General features: G+C 34.0%; 1 protein-coding gene across 2 annotated transcripts in view; it reads right to left on the bottom strand.

Moving 5' to 3' along the window:
• Positions 1 to 19,032, bottom strand: part of PIGN (phosphatidylinositol glycan anchor biosynthesis class N) — a 90,269-nt gene that overhangs the window by 68,851 nt on the left and 2,386 nt on the right. For both annotated transcript variants that reach the window (XM_074339876.2, XM_088798028.1), the window contains exons 3-10: positions 12,708 to 12,960; positions 10,011 to 10,132; positions 9,415 to 9,513; positions 7,528 to 7,634; positions 4,682 to 4,806; positions 3,242 to 3,372; positions 2,197 to 2,313; positions 28 to 68 (exon numbers count right to left, since the gene is read on the bottom strand). In XM_074339876.2, coding sequence (XP_074195977.2) covers positions 28 to 68; positions 2,197 to 2,313; positions 3,242 to 3,372; positions 4,682 to 4,806; positions 7,528 to 7,634; positions 9,415 to 9,513; positions 10,011 to 10,132; positions 12,708 to 12,928 — 963 coding nt within the window. In that variant the 5' untranslated portion in view covers positions 12,929 to 12,960. The remainder of the gene's footprint in view (positions 1 to 27; positions 69 to 2,196; positions 2,314 to 3,241; positions 3,373 to 4,681; positions 4,807 to 7,527; positions 7,635 to 9,414; positions 9,514 to 10,010; positions 10,133 to 12,707; positions 12,961 to 19,032) is intronic.

Here is a 19,032-nt window from a genome sequence, read left to right on the forward strand (position 1 = left end):
TGAACATGATTAAATTGAAATGAATACCTGATTGATATCTTGCCTCTTCCAGTACTCCAATTTACATTCTGAAAGACACAATTAGACACAAAAGTTGATGTTAAGATTTTAAAAAAAAATGAATCATTTCATTATTATGAGGGGTCAACGCTTAATTAAAAACATAAGTACTGGAAAAGTCTATTTTAAGTAAAGTACCTGTGAAGCAAAAGGGTGTTGTTATTTTTAAAATGAGAATTTTAAAAGAATAACTGAAAAGTAAATATTTGGTGTTTTCTATGATGATTTATTAAACTTTAAAAATGCTCATTTGGATATAATTGTTTCAAAACATCAAAAGTCTAAGGCAGGAAGCATAAACTAAAAGGCACATGAAAACAATTGTTAGTATGACTACAACCAAAGGGTTCTAAGATATTTTTATGATGAAATATCCTTTAATAAGATAATAAAGCTTAAATTATGTTTCTGCTACTACTAGTCAGCTACTAAAATTTCATAGTAATCACTGATTAGGAAAAAAATGAATATTCTCTTTCTTGGTAACTTAAGATACTTAATATTCATATAAGAAAAACTATATTCTTTCTGTAATGATTCTTGAAGTCATGTGATTCTAAAACATTAATTCACTGAGAAATCAAATGCCAAAATAGTTCTATCTCCTAAATACAAACCTCGCTTGTATTTAGACCCAATCTAATCCATTTACTGCAGAACATACGAATATAAAATGATACAACTGTTTCGGAAAACAGTTTGGCATTTGCAAAAAATTAAACATAGTTTCATATGACCTACTTATTCCACTTCTAGATGTCTAGCCAAGAGAAATTAAAACATATGTCCACATAAAAACTTTCATACAAATCTTCATAGCAGCATTGTCCTAACAGCCAAAATGTGAAAACAACCCAAATGTCCATAAGATGACTGTATAGATAAAACATGGTATATACAGCAATAGAATATTATTCAGCTCTAAGAAATAAACTACTGATTCATGCTACAACACAGATGAACTTTGAAAACATTATGCCACGTGGAAGAAGCCACAGATACAAAACACCACACAATGAATGATCCCATTTATAGGAAATGTCCAGAATAGGCAAATCCAAAGTGACAGAAAGTAGATTAATGGTTCCCAGGTAATGGGCAGAAGGAGGAATAAGGAGTGATGATAATGGGTAAGGAGTTTTTGCGGGGGGTTATGAAATTAGATAGTAGAGGTGATTACATAATCTTGTGAATATAATAAAAACATTGAATTATACAATTTTAAAAATGTGAATTTTGTGGTATGAGAATTATACTTCAATAAAAAAAATGAACGCAATACAAGAAAGCAAGTTTCTAGGGAAATTCTATTACACAAACCAAAAAGAGTCTTCTCTGGTAAAAATCCCTAAACACAGCTTGAGTCCGAATCCCTGGAGAAGGTTTTAAAAAGAAAATTTCTAGTCTTCACCCAGACTCTTGGACTCAAAATATCTAGTGACAAGGTCTGGAAATCTATATCTATATCTATATCTATATCTATATCTATATCTATATCTATATCTATATCTATATCTATATCTATATATATATATATTTTAAAATCTGTATTTTTAACAAGTGCTTTGGATGAGTCTGATGCAACTAATCTGGAGCAAGGCATTTGAGAGGAATTCTTTTGTCCAATTAGTGAAAACTTTGGAACTCTGGAAAAAACCTTACCTTATAAAACAAGCAGAGCTCCAGGAAAAAGGAATTCCTTTCTTCATGGACTGAAAAGCAAGGGAGGCTTGGGCAACACAGAGAGATTTCAAAAGTACTAGAGACGGGGCAAAGCAAAATCTGTCCAGTTGTGAAACATCAATTATTACATACGTGTGACAAATCTAACTGATAATCATTGCAGGTAAGATTTGACCCAGGGTTTCATCTAAATCCCAGTTATAATAAGGCATGTGAGAAAAAAAATCAATAGTATAATTTATACTTGAACTTTTGTCAGGCAAATAACTGAGACTATATATTTCAAGCTGAATATTATAAACCAAATAACACGAACTATACAAAAGTAATACATAGAAATAGCAATTACACAATATCAAAATGAAGACTGTAACTTAAAAGTGATTTTTTAAATAAACTTGGTTTTATTTTAAAATGTTATATTTATAAAAACAATAAAGATAGATTTTATACCTTTTAAAAGTGTATCATCAAATTGCTGAGCTGATACTTTTTGGGGATACTTGATTCCAGCTCCCCAAGTGACAAAAGGAGTAAAAGTCTCTGAAAGATGACCAGCCCCATGGGAACCTACAAAGACACCAAGAGTAATAAGTATATGAGAACTAACTTATACCTAAATATTTTTTTTAAATATTAGTTTTAAAGCGTCAATTCATCTATAGTTAATTCTAGCCACCACATACCCCCAGTGCTTGCAACTCTGTGAAACAATTAGTTTTAAAATATTTCCAAAGCAAGTCAGGGTATTAACAGCAAACAGACATAAACAAAAACAAAAGGCAGAATGTCTGCTGAGTGACTCTGGTTGAAAGAATAACAACAATAACAACAATAATAATACTTGGAGGAGATGCCACCAGAGTAGCTCCGAAGGCAGAAAGAACAGAGAAAGTGCCTTCGGGGAGTAACCCCACCCAAATCTGGGGCAAGCAGTTGAGGCTAGGTCTGCTCTGGAGAGGAAAGTACAGTCTCTAGATGTTTCTCTTCCAGGCCACTCTGGCTGGTGCAGCCCAAAAGCCCTTTACAAAGTGGAACCAGCTCCCTAGAATTCTATATTGTGATTTGGGGACCCGAACCTCACCGTTGCCTTATTTAGCTCTCTGTGCACACACCGTGTTTACCTTGGAAATCTCTCAGGGAGGACAGGCTCGTCTAGGGTAGATTTTCAGTAGTCTGAGGTCCCTCGAGAATAGTACCTTAACCTCACCCCATATGACATCGCATACAATTAACCCTAGGTGGATAAATAATAGGTACTTTTTTTCCTCCCCACTTATTTCTAATTGCTCATTTTAAATGAGAGTATATTCCTTCTATAGTTAGAAGATTCTTTATGTAAGATCAGTCTTTTTTACACTAACATTTTAAGCATACACTTATTATGTGCTAGACACTTTGCATAGACTAAGACAGGCAATCCTCTTCAACATTGTCTGCAAGCTACAGTGACCACTACTTTAATGAGGAAGTGCACATTGCTTCAAGACAGACTAACCCCAGTCTGTCATTCCATGGTCAGAGGTCAAGACAAATGCAGTTTTCTCATCATTTCCATAAAACTCTTTAAGTAGGGACACAATTTCTTTAATTCCCTCATCAACCAGTTTAATATTGTCCTTATATTCCCTGTTTAAAAAGAAACAGAAGAACAAATTAAATTAGATCCATTTGGAAAAATAAAATGTTAGCAACATGAACTCATGACATTCAAAGTAACTCCTGAAATACTTCTGGGCTTCATCTTTAATATTTTAAAATCAGAGCTCTTTAGATTTATTAAAAATAATATTTTCTGTGTTTAAAGATGCAAAAGAATCTGAAATAGTTTTCAGAAATGGTTTACCGATGAGCAAATGCATTGTAATGAATGGTTTTTAATTAAGTCTCTCAAATGCAATAATGATGCCTTTCAAGTTCAGGTCTCTTACAGTGAAAACTATATTGTTCTTGCCACGTAAATAGGTCAGGTCTCACTGTGTCAAGTGTAGAATATTTTCATGCCTTACAGCAGGGGTGTCCAAACCGCAGCCCGCGGGCCAACTGCAGCCCATGAACCATTGTTAATTGGCCCGCAGCAAATTCCAAAAATATATTTAGTTTACTTAAATAAACCAGGTGAGGCAATACATACTTCACCTCGAGTGAGTGGCCCGGCTGTTTGTGTATTTTACCACATATGGCCCTTGGTGAAAACCATTGAAAAAAGTTTGGACACCCCTGCTTTGGAGCATTTGTACATAAGTTAATGTAATGTGCTCTAATAAGTTATACTTAAGCTTTCCATACCTGTACACTTAAACATGGCTAGGATGGCAAGGCTGCTGAACAAGGTATCAGTTAAAACGGTGCATTGTGTTAAAGAAGGGGAGCCTGAGGCATTCGTTACTGGCAGGTCACCGACAGGCTTTACACTTACACACATCTAAACCAAACTCGAAATAAAGAGTAAAACTATAACATGGATTCTTCCTCTTTCCTATGGTCTGCAAAAGTGAGAAAAATATTTGCTATTCTATATAAGGAGTGCTCCTGAAATACAGTATATATAACTTCATACAATTATTTGCTAGATACAATACTAATTAAATGGAACAAATAAGGAATAGCTAATTACATCTTTTTTGGTGATATAAATATTAACACCATAAAAATGCTTTTTACTTTACGGTTTACTGAATTTCTAAAATACATAATTCTTTCTCTGCCTTGATAAATGAAGAACACAGGCTATATTTCACTTGTATCAATGTGCAGTGTGGCCACAGCACGTGTGTTAGCTTCTGTATCATACTACATCTCGTATCATTGAGAGCTTCTACTTTAGAGTATAGGTTCTGTTGTGATAATTACAAAGAAAACATTACAATACTTTAAAAGTTCAAACAAACAGCTGTTTCCCTCAAAAACAAGAAATTAAGTACAGCATTAAAATTACCTCGATGATGGTCGGTGAGCATGTCCATTTGTGTCTATTCCTAGTAAGTGTAAGAAAAAAACTATTTTCTCTTCATTTAGTTTAGAAAACAAAGATTGGTTCTTTCTGGCAGCATGAAAGAATTCCTATGTGTAACAAATCAGTTAAAAGAAATTTAGTTCATTTATTTTATTTTAAAATTCTCATGAAAACATCTAATTAAATTTATACATAACCATGAAATTATCTTATTTTGTTTAAATTTGTCCTCAGGCTTACCAACATAGTTCTTATTGTCAGTGGAGACATTTATGTTCAAATATGCAATGAGCTATTTTCTGTGGCCAAAAAGTGGTTATAGAAAGGAGATCTTAATTTCATAAAGATCTTGTAACACTGAATAAAATACAGCATTTTGAAGAAACATTTTGTCAAGAGCCAAAAAGAAAACAGTACCAGTAGCCTTAGGGGACTATAAAAGAGGGGTATCTAAGCTGAACAGGAAGCAAAGGGAAGTCACAAAGACCTAGTACTAGAGGAGATAATGAATGAACTGAGTTTTAAAACGTTAATAGTGACAACATGGATGAACATCTTAAAGGACATTATGCTAAGTGAAATACGCCAGTCACAAAAAGACAAACACTGTAGGATTTCATTTATATGAAGTAACCAGAGTCATCAAATACATAGAAACAGCAAGTAGAATAGTGGTTGCCAGGAGCTGGAGGGGGGAATAGGAGTAATTGTGCAATAGGTAGGTATAAAGTTTCAGTTTGCAATGCGAATGTACTTAACACTACTGGACCTGTACACTTAAAAATGGCTAGGATGGCAAATTTTGCTATGTGTATTTTATAATTTTTTTAAAAATTGTGAAGTAGAATTTGCATGGCTTTGTAAACTGTTTGGCTTGAATTAAGCACGAGTCTCTGGCCCGGGGAAGACCCTTGACTCCCTCTCTGGCCGTACCTCAAAGTTGGCTCTGTGTCAGGGCTGCTGCCACACTTAACCCCTCCCCACTTGCAGTTCCTCAAATCCATTAGGCTGGCTCTTCCTTCAGAGCCCAAGATTTACCCAGTGCTGCTGACCTGAAATACTACTCTCTACATGCAATCCAGATCCATCCTTTACCTTTGTCTCGCATATTTCTCCAGCAATCATCTCAAAAATTCTCAGGAAAGCCTTCCCTTAACTGTTCAGTCTAGATGAGAATTTTCTAAAGATATAGTCTCAGTCCCTGTATTTTTCCTTCACAGTATTTACCACTGTTGATGATTTACTATTTTTGTTGTTACTTGATATATGTACATACACACACACACGCACACAACACACACACACACACACACACACACACATATATCATACTTTATGAAGTCATGGGCAAATCTTTTTTTCTGTTCATTATTATATCACCAACTAGTGATGTTAAAATAAAGAAAGGAGAAAACTCATAAAATCAGGCTAGCCACCAGTTATATCTGCCCATCCACAAAGAATCAAATCCATCATTTTCAGAAATGTTTAGTTATGCATATGAAATTAGAAGCCAAAGGCCTTTAAACAGAGGTTAACCTAAGTAGTTTATATTAAGAAGTGATAATTAGCAAAGGAATTCGTTAATTATTTTCTTAAAGAAGTTTTACTTAACTTGAAAGTATTCCCTGTTGACAAAAGTCTGTTAAATAAAAAAAAACAAAATTTCAAAGAGGAAGGATCCTGATAAAATAAATAGGATTTATCAAAAAATGTACTGAGCACTTAATTCCTGCTAAGTAAATTCAAAGAAAAATGCAAACACATATTGATGAGTACATTTACAAACAAATTAACAAAAATGACTACATTATGGAGAAGTCTACAATGTCAGTTCAAAAGGCACTGTTGGTAAAAAGAAGAATCATTTAGGGTCAATCAATAAATGCTTCTTACAACAGATAAATTATGAGGTGTCATTTGGAAATGAGAAACAATGGATTGATAGAGAGAGCTAATAGCCACAAATGAGATTTTCTCACACTCTTGGATGAATTTTGATTGGATTCCTAGTGAAACTGTGATAACTGTCCTACCAAATATTCAAAAAACTCTTATTTCTTAAAGAAACACATAGATATTATTATGACTAATTTTCTCATTTGTTTTTACTTATCGAATTTTTTATAAAGTATAATTTTTTTAAATATACTTTATGTTATTATAATTGCCTTACATTTAAACAGCATTTTTCTTTTTTTTAAGTTTATTGGGGTGACAATGGTTAGTAAAGTTACATAGGCTTCAGGAGTACAATTCTGTAATGCATCATCTATATATCACATTGTGTATTCACCACCCAGAGTCAGTTCTCCTTCCATCACCATATATTTGATTCTGTTTACCCTCATCTACCACCATCTACCCTCATCTACCCCCCTTACTCTCTGGTAACCATTAAACTATTGTCTGTGTCTATGAGTTTTTTAAACAGCACTTTTCAAAAGGCTTTCATACAGCTCACATGGTGCCACTACTGCAAGAGACTGGTTCTATGGTCAACGAAAGTTCAAGTTTTACCTAGGATGATTCAGCAGACTAGGAACAAATTACAGGTTAATTGAATTCCAAACTAGGGCTCATTTTACTGTCAGAAACACGTAATTTAAAAAGGTTATCTTCTTAAAAATTACTTTAAAAACTTCTATTAGTTGGTTTTTGTAGAATATATAATTTCTTAGAATGCAGTCTTTTAAAAATAGTGTGCTACAATATAGAACTTTTACATTCACGCAAGTAGAAAACAAGACGAATCTACTAACAAATCCCTTTCTAGCACTTTAAGTAGAAATATGTGTGCTGTGCATTAACCGCTCAATAGCACGCACCTTAATCTTATCAAAAACCCATGTATCCAGTTTTGTTACATCCTGGGCACCAAAATCCTCATCATTAGCATCATAACTATATGTAAAAACATGGTCTCCCGTAGCACCTGAAAAGGAAATTTGGGGGAAAAAATTTTAACAAACTTTCAAACTGTCATAAATATGAAATAGTAATTTAAAGATTTTTGTGAGTAACCAGAATTTTTCACAAAGCATTTTGTGTTATGATGGGGAAGAGAAAGATGGGAAGAATAATTAACATTTATTTTATGTACCATGCTTTGCACTTTAACACATGCTGTCAGTTTTTGTTTTCACAGTAACGTATTTTAATTTTACAGATACACTACATATAAGTTAATTCACTTGCCAGACTGACAATACTAACACACAAAAATCAACACCAAAGTTTGTCTCCCTATAAGGATTAAACTAGTCAAAAAATGTTATGTGTTAGGATGCTATAATCTAAAATAGATGAAGTCATTTAGTTTACAAACTTCTTAAAACAAGAAGAAAATTCAAATATTTCACTTTTCTTATTCATAGACTATGTATATATTTCTCAATATAAGGGAATAAATTTAGCTTATTGCCAAACCGTTTCATGGGGTAAAAAAAATATATATTAATCTTACACATTTGTAAGACTTTATTAAAATCTAATCAATTTAGTGAATTTCTGAGATAGGCTCTCATAGAACATAAGGAAGAGATAAAACGACAATCTCTTACAGCGTCAGTTTAGCAGTACTGACACTATTCCACTGCTCAGTCATTCTACCTCTCACATCCTAAGTAAAAGATCTGAGTGGGTTTGTTGGTTACCATAAAAAATGGAATATTCCTATTGGACTGTCTCTGATTCAGACATTGGTCCTGTCCTATCAATTATAGCCAAAAGAAGACAGGTAAGTGTAGTACGCCATAGCAACTTAACCCATCCTCACCACGACCAGTCCCCACCCACAAAAGCTAAACAGCTTTCCAAAAAAGGGAATACATAAATGGCAAGCCGTATGCAGTTTTGGGGCCTGCCCTACATAATAATGTTCTATGAGTGTCATACATAAAATTCTGAGCATGTATTTTGCTTTCAAGACTTAATAATCTTCAATACTTCCCATTATTATAATTACACCCATGGCTAAGTATAATGTTACAAAACCTTTTCATTAAATGAAATGACCAATCATTCTGCTCCCACTAAAAGGCATTTAATGATATAAAATTGAAATAAAATCCAAGCGATTTTAGGAAGTAATATAAAATAATTTTTTAATCTAGAGGTTTTTCATGCTTGCACATTCATGCACAGAAACAAACACAACAAATCCAAATGGCATGATCTGGAATATATGAAAATAGGAATTCTAAATATAAATTTTACGTTTAAATCTCTATGTGACTATCCACCAACTTCTTCATAATTTATCAGAGTAAAATGAACCAGACATCACCATCATGGTCATGAGGAGCTATGGGATAAGTCCTTTGCTAAATGTTCCACATGAGTTATCTAATTTAATCCAAAAATAAACCTATGAGGTAAAAATTATCATCATATTTACAAAATGGAAAACTGAAGTTCAGAGATGTGATCTAATTTGCCCAAGATTATAAGCTGTTAAATGCTAAAGCCATATACCATTTCATCAAATCCAAGACACTACTAACAACTGTGTGTGCCAGTATTTCAAGTACAACTAAGAAGGAAAAATCAAATTGACATGTCTTTCTATTGTAATACACATCCCTATTTAAAAAATGTTAAATATGTTAAAACATGTATCTCAAAACTCAATAAAATATAGTAAGAAGTATGTAAAAATTACCATATTGATTTATTACCTATTTAACTGAGGAAATATACTCAATGACTCTTACCTTTGGCAAACATCGACAAGATATCTGGGCTTCCCCAGCTCCATGTGTACTTGCTTTCATTAAAAAGAGAATCAAATTCTACAGGATTTTCCTTCCATCCTTCAGGTAATCGAGACAAAAAGCAAATAATAACAATAGTAATATATACATGGTGAAGCATTAGGATAGCCCCTGAAGAAGAATTCTTCAAATAAAACAAGGAGGATTAATTGCAGAACAGATGTAAAACTAATAATAAATTTTATGTTACATGTGTTATGCCACACTTTTTTTTAAAAGCTTACAATAGAAAATTTACTTCTTATTAAAATACAGAATTATTTTTGAACTTTTGAGAGTCAACATCTAGGAAAACTATGGATCCATCCAATCATATTCTTTCAATAGCACAGAAGGAAACAAGACTAAAGCTTAGTTCTTGAATCAATACCAGTGTGTCGACGTGAGAAAGGCCTACTAAAATACTTGTCAAAAGTACCTCAAAACATGATCTACCTGTGTCATGATTCAACGAGCATTAAAGAAGCAATATTTACAAGTATATAATCAATTTTTGTGATTGATTATGTGATAAAAATTGTGTAAATAGACAATACCTTTGGCAACTGCGCTGACATCTTCATAAAACCCAGCTATCAGGGCTACATGACCTGGCCGAGATTCCGTTGGCACACGTGTATGAGATATCCCCCAGCTGCCTTCATGCATTATGATATTCCTAAAAGATATTACAGATTAGTACTTAACATAGACTGTGATTGAATGCTCTGTTAAGGCTTTAGAAAAATAAGATTATTACAGGAGTCAAAACCAAAAACGTGAGTCAAAATTTAAGAAGGAAAGAAATGCTTCTAATCCAGCTGAGTCCAGTCCCAGACCCCACACCAGTGGATTCAGTAGCATCAGTGAGCCCAGGTGGAGGAACAAAGAAACACCGGCACAGAATCATGAGACAAAATACACCACTGTTGTTTTAAGCCACAAAGCATTGAAATCGTTTGTTACATAATAAATAATTGATATACACAACATTATCCTATCAATGTTAAATTTTATTAGGTGTGATGTTTGTATTGTGGTCATGAAGGAGAAAGTCCTTGCTCTTAAATACACGCTGAAGTGTTTAGGGTTGAAGTGTCATGATTATCTCGCTTGCTAATTATTCAGGAAAAAAATTAAGCATGTGTGTGTGTGTGTGTGTGTGTGTGTGTGTGTGTGTGCATGTGTGTACTGAGAGAGAGAGAATGTAAATATGAAAAAAGTTAAAAACTGTTAAATCTAGGTTAAGGGTATACAGATGTTCTTTATATAATCTTTTATTTGTAAACTTTCCTGTATTTGAAAAGTTCTCAAAATAAAAACTAAGGGGTTAAATTATATTCCTAAATTTGAGATTAAAACAGGCAAAATGTTTCTTTTGCTAAAATGTATCAACATTAAATTTTAACACAATTATTTGTAAAATTTGGGGAAGCTAAACCACCAGTAATGCCACTGCAGGTGAAAGAGCAAAAGACAAGTTATAAAACATGGCAGTGGTAACATTTTTCAAGATAAACTCTCAACTCTCAAAATGTTCTGTAGAAAAGTATCTGGTAAAAGATATTTTGGTAAAATACCAAAGATATTTTGGTAAAATACATACATAATAAGTAAAAGCTTGAAAACCATTGAACTACATGCTAACAGAAATATGTTTTAACTTCTTTAGTTATATAATGAAAACTGAACTTAGAAAGAAGGACGTATAAAAATTTGGATACCTCTGTTTAAAAACATTTTTGATCAGTTCAGATTATTTTTTTTTTTAAAAAAAGAGGAACAAATACAAATAAAACCTTTGAAAAACATGTTTAGAAGCAGCTAGAAGATTCCTGAAATTGCAAACACACAATGGCATACAACACAGGCCCATCAACTGGGTGACTCCTTGGCCCACTACCTAACACCCAACGGAGTAGCAAGTGCTACCATTAAAGCTCATCTTTTCCTTAACAACCAGCATATTTTTACCTTCTTAATTTTGCAATGAACTATATTTCTCTTTTCTTTGGCAACTAAGAAATTGATCCAACTATATCACCCAATTTTCAAAATTATTTGTAGGAATTTGTTACACATTTTTGTATACTGAATTTAACCCTAGTTTGATCTTATTTTCCTATTGCTCTGAGTTGCTCATTTATTTATTTTTATCCTTTAGCACATTACACATTTCTTTGAGCCACCATGAATTTCTTTCTGGAAATTCAACATAGAATTCAAGTTTGTTCACTATTACTGCAGTCAACAAATACCGGAGGTGCCAAACAATGTATACACATTTTAAGAGATGTTATCTATGCTCAAGCAGGAGTGTGCCATCATCAGAAGTGTCCGGACGCTGATGGTAACCACTTTGAACACCTCTTGTCATTGAAGACGTCAAATGTGACTTGTATTCATCTTTTGTTATCGGTATATATTGAGTGTTAAAATTAATAGTTTTTCCTTTCTTAAAATGTGTATACATTTTTTTGGCACCCTCTGTATTGATTAATTGCCTACTGTGTTCTAGCAACTGGAGCTAAAGTAATGTAAAATACAGTCCCAGCCTTCATGGAACTGGCACATGTTAAGTACTATAAAGAAAAACAAAACAGAGTAAAGGGATAGAAAGTAATGGTGACAGTTGGGGGTGGGAAAACATAGAATATTTTAGATGAATTTCCATTTGAATTTGAGTTTTAATCTCTCCATAGCAGCATTCAGAAGGGCTTTTGAGGGGCGTGCCACTAATGAGGAAAAAAACAAGTGTGGGAACCCCTAAGTCAAAAAAAGTAAACATCTCTTTTCAAAACCACTTAATAGAATCTAAAATCACATGAAACAGCGATGGAGACTTGGAAGGGCTTTAGTATAGAAAGTGTACTTTGAGTTGAGGTCTGTAATATTTTGTAGTTAAACATCATTGTAATTGGCAATTCATTAATATCTATGCCTGGCATTATTTTAAAAATTTAACAGGCTTATGTTAAAAGAAAAAGATAATATAGTGCATTGTAAGCCATGTTCGGGAAATTAGGACAAGTTAGGCCAAGCAGCTAAAGCCATACATTTCAGTTCACCTGTTATCGCCTTCCACGATAACCGAACTAACTCCCAGGTGGAAGTAAATGTGCTATTCTTAAGACAAAGGCAAACGTATTTGTAACCTGCTCTCTTTCTCATCATCACTCCTGTGCCCCACCTGATGAGGTAAGCAGTATCCGCACATTTTCCAGAGATGTCTTTGTTCCAGTTGCCATGCTTACCTAATAAATGGAGCTCTAGGATTTCCATTTTCATCGAATTCATAAAGTGCATCTGCTCGCAGGCCATCAGCAACGAAAAGCACTAATCTTCTTGCTGGAGGAGGCAATGGTGTAAACTGTGGAGTCATCCCGTGAACCAGAGGGGATGTAAAATAAATGTCAAAGATGGAGGCGAAGAACACAAAATGCACGAACAATCCCACAGTGAAGTAGAGCAGCATATCCGGGGCAAGCAATTAACCTTCGAGAAAAGCTGCAATAGGGAGCAAAATTAAATTTGGGTAAACCTTAATGCAATTATATATTTTCACATATCTTGATGACTACATGTAGATTTAACATATTATTTTAAAATATTACATAAGTCACAACTTCGTTTATGGTGGTAACAATAAACATTATTTAATGAGATAATACTGAAATAAAATACATGATAAAGTACACTCAAGCAAAAAGAAAATGTTCAAGTATAATAAGCAATTAGCTCCAATAAACTATTTATAATAAAATTAAGTGTGTACTAAGCTTATAAAAACTAACATAAGATCAAAAACAAAGAAAGAATTAAATGAGTCCTAAAACAAATTAGGGTTCGGTCAAATCAAATCCTGTATAAAACAGAAAATATAACTCCTGGTGTTCATGGCTGCCCATATGATGACAACCATTGATATTCTCAGAATTTTAATGTCATCTAAATGTGTGTGGATTTTTTTTTTTACTTTTGGTTATCAACGCAGGAGACTTCTACCTTCTCTTGACTATCTCACCAAGTTGAGCAGACAACAGGCGTTTTTGCCCAGTTAGCTAAATTATAGGAAGAAAAAGCAGTTACATTTTATCTGTGCTTCAGAAAATTTGCACTCATTAAAGGAACACTTTATTTTAGTTCCCTGAACCAATACCAAAAAGATTCCATTCCCTCATTCAGTAAATTCTGTGTACATATTACGTGCATAATTGTGTGCAGGAGTTCTACAGAGAACACCAAGAAGACACAGTCACAGATCTGATGAGTTTACAAAACTGAGGGAGTGGAAAACTAAGCAACGTGAAACATTTAAATAATAATACTGTAAGACAGTATATGCCATTAACTGCCAAAATCAAACTGTCCATGGGAGCGCATCTGAAGCCAGTCTATAATTTGCTTTTGTTGGTGAATCTCTGCAGATTAAAACCAGTAACAACAAAGTATTTTAACCTGTCTTTCTTGTAATGTAACTGCATTAGTTACACATAGTGACCCGTGGCTGAAAAACACCAAAGATGAAGTAATTTTAATTAGATACATCTTATTCTTCCTGGCCTGAAAAATTACATCATGAAAAGGGCGGCAAAAACGTGAAACACTGGGGGAAAAAACCTTATCAAAGTCAAGCACATCATAAAGAAAATTATTTTTATATTAAAAAAATAAAGAAAAAATATTCTGCAATCCTTATAAGGTAAGACTATCGGAATAAATATTCTGCCTTTTCTAACATACATGAGCTTCAATTACACAGCAAATACCATCTTAATGTCATTCTGAATATAAAACAATCACTGTGTGTCGAAAATAAAGAAAAATTACCTATAATTTTACCACATAAAGAAAAATCCATTAATAGTTTCTCACAGTTTTTCTCCTTTCTACATTTTTATAGAAGCTCACGTTTTATATATTGATTTTTTCCTTTATTATATATGAACATTTGTTATTTATAAAACCTTTCCCCACACATCATTTACCTTTCTCACACTCTATTCTATGGGTGCATCTTAATTTTCCTGACCACCCCCATGAGGTTTTTTCCAATTTTTCACCATTAAAAGTATCAGTGCGACAAATCTAAATTTACATGTAATTTTTATTCTAACTTTTTAAACATTTCATGTGTTTAAGATACACATGTGCAATCACTAAGTCAAAGGCTATGAACATTTTTAAGGTTTTTTTAACATACTGTATAAGGAAACAATTTTTTCAGCTGAATACTGACTCTCCTAATGATAATTTAATTTGATTAAACACTTGCAATATATATTTCTCTTCTTGCTTACCTCACAAACCCTCCTAAAGAAAAAGTCATCACTTCAAATAGACATAGTATAACAAACTAAATTTGATGAATTAAAAAGGAACATTGAATATTCCAAATGACAAGAATTCAAATGAAGAAATTATTATTATTATCAGTGTTGCAAGAATAGAGAGTGTGGTCAACTTTGTCAGATACACTTAAACATTGGAGGACGAGAACGGGAGCAAAGAGTGATTTGGCCACTTGAAAGCTCTTGTTAACCTTGAGAAATTTTAACACAGCAGCGAGAACTGAGCCTGTTTGAAAAGTGAATAGGAGGTGAGGGAAGGAAAGAGTGGAATGAGTTATAGCTCTTTGGGAGAACGATAACTGAAGAAAAATGAAAATTGATGCGGGGGCATATAGATGGCTTTCCTCGGCTAGGAGACACTAGATTTCTGTACTGAGGAATGATTTAGAATATAGAAAGAAGCTAATGCTGCACCAAAAAGCTAGAATAACTGCTTAAAAATCCTTGTGAAAGCCAAGAGATGGAACCAAGAGTATTAGCGGAGGAGGTGGCCTTCTTCTGGTTTGCCTGGGACCTTTTTGCTTTTGGCACTGAGTCTTGCATCCTGGAAAACCTCCCAGTTCCAAGCAAACTCTCTCTGGGTTCTTTGGTGGGCTCTTCACATGGCAGGCTTCTTCTCATCTTTCACGCATCTTCTCAAATGTCTTGCCAAATAATGCATAACCTCAATCTGTTCATGGGAATGTATCAGACAGACCCAAATTGAGAGACAGTCTACAAAATAATGGCCCAGTAATCTTCCAAAGTGTCATGGGCATGAAAGACAAGGAAAGATGGAGGAACTGTCATAGAATGGAGGCTGAAGAATAGAGGTGTGATCAAAAAATATGGTGAATGTCTAAACAGAAAAATTTATTACAGTAAAATTCACATTGCCATTAATCCCCTCAAAATACTCCCTTGTGCTTCGAACACACTTATCCCATCGTTCTTGCCACTTTCTGAAGCAGTTCTGGAAATCCTCTTCATGAATGTCTTTGCTTGCACTGTCATGGCTGCTTTGATGTCCTGAATTGATTCAAAACATTTATCTTTCATGGTCATTTTGACTTTGGGGAAGAGCCAGAAGTCACATGGTACCAGATCCGGTGAATAAGGTGGATGAGGACACACCGTAATGTTTTTATTTGACAGAAATTGCCGTATACCAGAAGCGATGTGTGACACGGAGCCTTTCCGTTGTGATGACAAAATACAGTGAATGCTTCTGCTAAGCACCATCCAACTGGAAAGGCAGGGATCTTCAATACGGAAAGCGGCGCGTTGAACCTTAGTGTGTTTCCCTGAAAATAAGACCTACCCGGACCATCAGCTCTAATGCGTCTTTTGGAGCAAAAATTTTACGTTTTTAACCAAATCTAATTTTACGTTTTTAACCAACTTGACAGACATATTAGTATAGCTACCACTTTACAATTTAAGATAAATTCTACATCAGATACAGATACAGGTAAAAAACTTCAAACTCAAATCTTGGCCTTTGCCATTTATAATAAAAAATGGAAACAATATCCAACTATAGGGAACAGATACATTGTTTATTCTGTGGATGGAAAAAAAGGGTTCTACTGAAAGTAACCTCCCAGGGTTGTCTAATTGTAAATACCTAACTGGGCAGGTCATGGTGGGTGGTCAAGCCTCTTTGCCTCAAGCCCTGTCAATTGTTTCCGTGCATCTAGGTTAACACACCTTTGAAATGGCTCCAAAACCATCCTCAAGAGAGCACATCATCTTGTTAACTATCCTGTAATCCATTCAGAGTCTTGCTTTCTCCCACCTTCATGTAATCTACCTTCCCTTCCCTTCCTAATTCCAAATGCATAAAAGAAGCTGCAAACTGTCACTCTGAGATGCATTTTTATCAGTCTGTTCCGATCTTGCTTCCAGGTGTATCCTCTGTTTGGCTCAAATAAATTTTGATGAAAGTTGTCTACAGGTTTGGACATTCTTACATCAATAATTCATAATGAAATACCATGAAAAAAATGAATTAAGCCACATCTATGACAAGGATACATCTCACAAATACAAAGCTTAATACAAAAATAATTTTAAGGCATTGACTGCCCTTTTCTCCCCAATACCGACAAACTTCTTGAAAATATTGAATACAATCTCTTTTAACCCGACCACCTGATTCTCAAACAATTTAAATTGAGTCTTTGTTTCCATCACATCAGAAAGAAGGCTTTCAGTAAGATAGCCAATGCTGCAAAAGATAATAGCTATTTTTGAGTTTTCATCTTCCATGGCTTACCCATCCAATTTGTCTTTGTTCTAACCATGTAGTTCTCATTTCCTGGCTTCTGTGAACATTATTTCTTCAGTTTCCCTCCCATATCTCTGAACAACATAGAATGGTCTCTATCTGGTCACTGAATTTTGGAGTTAGTCGACACTTGATCACAGGCCCTCTTCTCTCCTCACTCTATATCTGTTTAGGCATTTTTAATCATACCCTTGGCTTCAGTTATCACCCATATGCAAAAGTCTAAACAAATTATAGCTCCAAATCCATATCTGGAACTCCAACCTTGACACATCCATTTGGATATTTCAAAGAAATGCAAACTAAGTATGTTTACAACCAAACTCATGGTATCACCACTCACCATAGCTCTGTTTAGATATGAACCCTCCTAACTCCCTAGTGTTCACAATCTCAGATGACACCACTTTCTACCCAAGTATGCAAATCAGAGAACTTGAAGTCACTCTTTATACCCTATTCTTCCGCGGCATAGCCATGTATTTTTTTTTTCTTTTTCAAAATGTAAATCTGAACATTGCACCCCTTATATAAAACCCTTCAGGGTTTCTCCCCCATCCTAATCAAGACTAAGATCCTTACTACGACCAACAAGGTCTTACATGGACTGGCTTCTGCCCACTTTTCTAGCCTTGTCTCAGCACTCCCCCTTGCTTTATGGCATCTCACCACACTGGTCCTCTTTTTATTTCTTTACGTATCCCATGCTTCCTACTGCTGTAAGATCTTCATGGGTACAATTCCTCTCCACAGAAAGCCCTTCTAACCTACCCTCCATCCTCTCTCACCCCACTGCCTAGTAACATTTGCTTGTACTTTCAGGCATCACTTCCTGGAGGGCTATGCAGTCCAAATAAGATACCAAAACCTTTTTACTTCAGTTTATAATTACCGTATTTTTTTGTGTATAATGCATACTTTTTTGCCCAAATTTGTGAGGGAAAAATAAGAATGTGCATTATACATAGGTAGTACTAATTCCGTATCTATATAAATGTTTTTAATTCTTTTATTTATGTTTACGAATTAAAAGTGTAACTCTAGAAATCAATAATGATATCCGTATGCAAACTAATACCCTGGAATACGATTATCAGTTTTGTTGAACTTACGACTAACTTGCAATGATGAAGAGTTCTTGGCCTTCTATGATGCATTAATATCGTAAGTTTGTTACCAGTACATAAATTTCTTGCACCTGTATCTGTTCTTATGTTTTGTAATTATTTGTTACATAAATTTCTTGTACCATAATGTTAAAAAATAAATGTTAAAATTCCTTTATAGTACAAAAAAGTATCTAAATGTAAACAAATAAAAATTTGAATCAAAAAAATTAAAACGAAAGATTTTTTCCCTGAAATTTGGGCCAAAAAAGTGGGTTTGCATTATACATGGAAGCATATTATACATGGCAAAAAACGGTACGTAGCTATGTGTTTAATTATTTAGATTATTGTCTGTCTCTATCACTTAACCATAATTTCATGACAGCAAGACAAGGCTTCTCCATCGTTCATCACAATCTCAGGAATTTAGTAAGGACTCAAACGTTTGCTGAATAAATTATTTAGGATTATCATTTCAAAAGTACATGTAATATGCACTATTGCCACTAGAGGCTGCCTTGCTTCTCTTTTTATTACTCCAGAACATAGCCATGAGAACTGTGAAGATTCATGATACATTAAAAAGACACGAAACTTTTATGCTTAAGTCATTTACTATACATAAAATCGCAGAGATTCCAAATTTCATCCTTCACATACTACTTATTGTATTATTGCCAAACTCATGTATATTAAGCAATATTATTAATATTTCTCTTTAAACAGAATCACACTTTATTCAGATGTATTGAAAAAGAAAACTTTGTTATGGTTGAATCATCTAGAAACTTCTCAAAATAAATGAATAACTATTAAAGATTTTAAAAAGCACATATCCATGTACCAATAA

The sequence above is a fragment of the Rhinolophus sinicus genome, chromosome 4 (assembly GCF_057876585.1).
Source record: "Rhinolophus sinicus isolate RSI-liver-muscle chromosome 4, RSI-T2T, whole genome shotgun sequence".
NCBI lineage: Eukaryota > Metazoa > Chordata > Mammalia > Chiroptera > Rhinolophidae > Rhinolophus > Rhinolophus sinicus.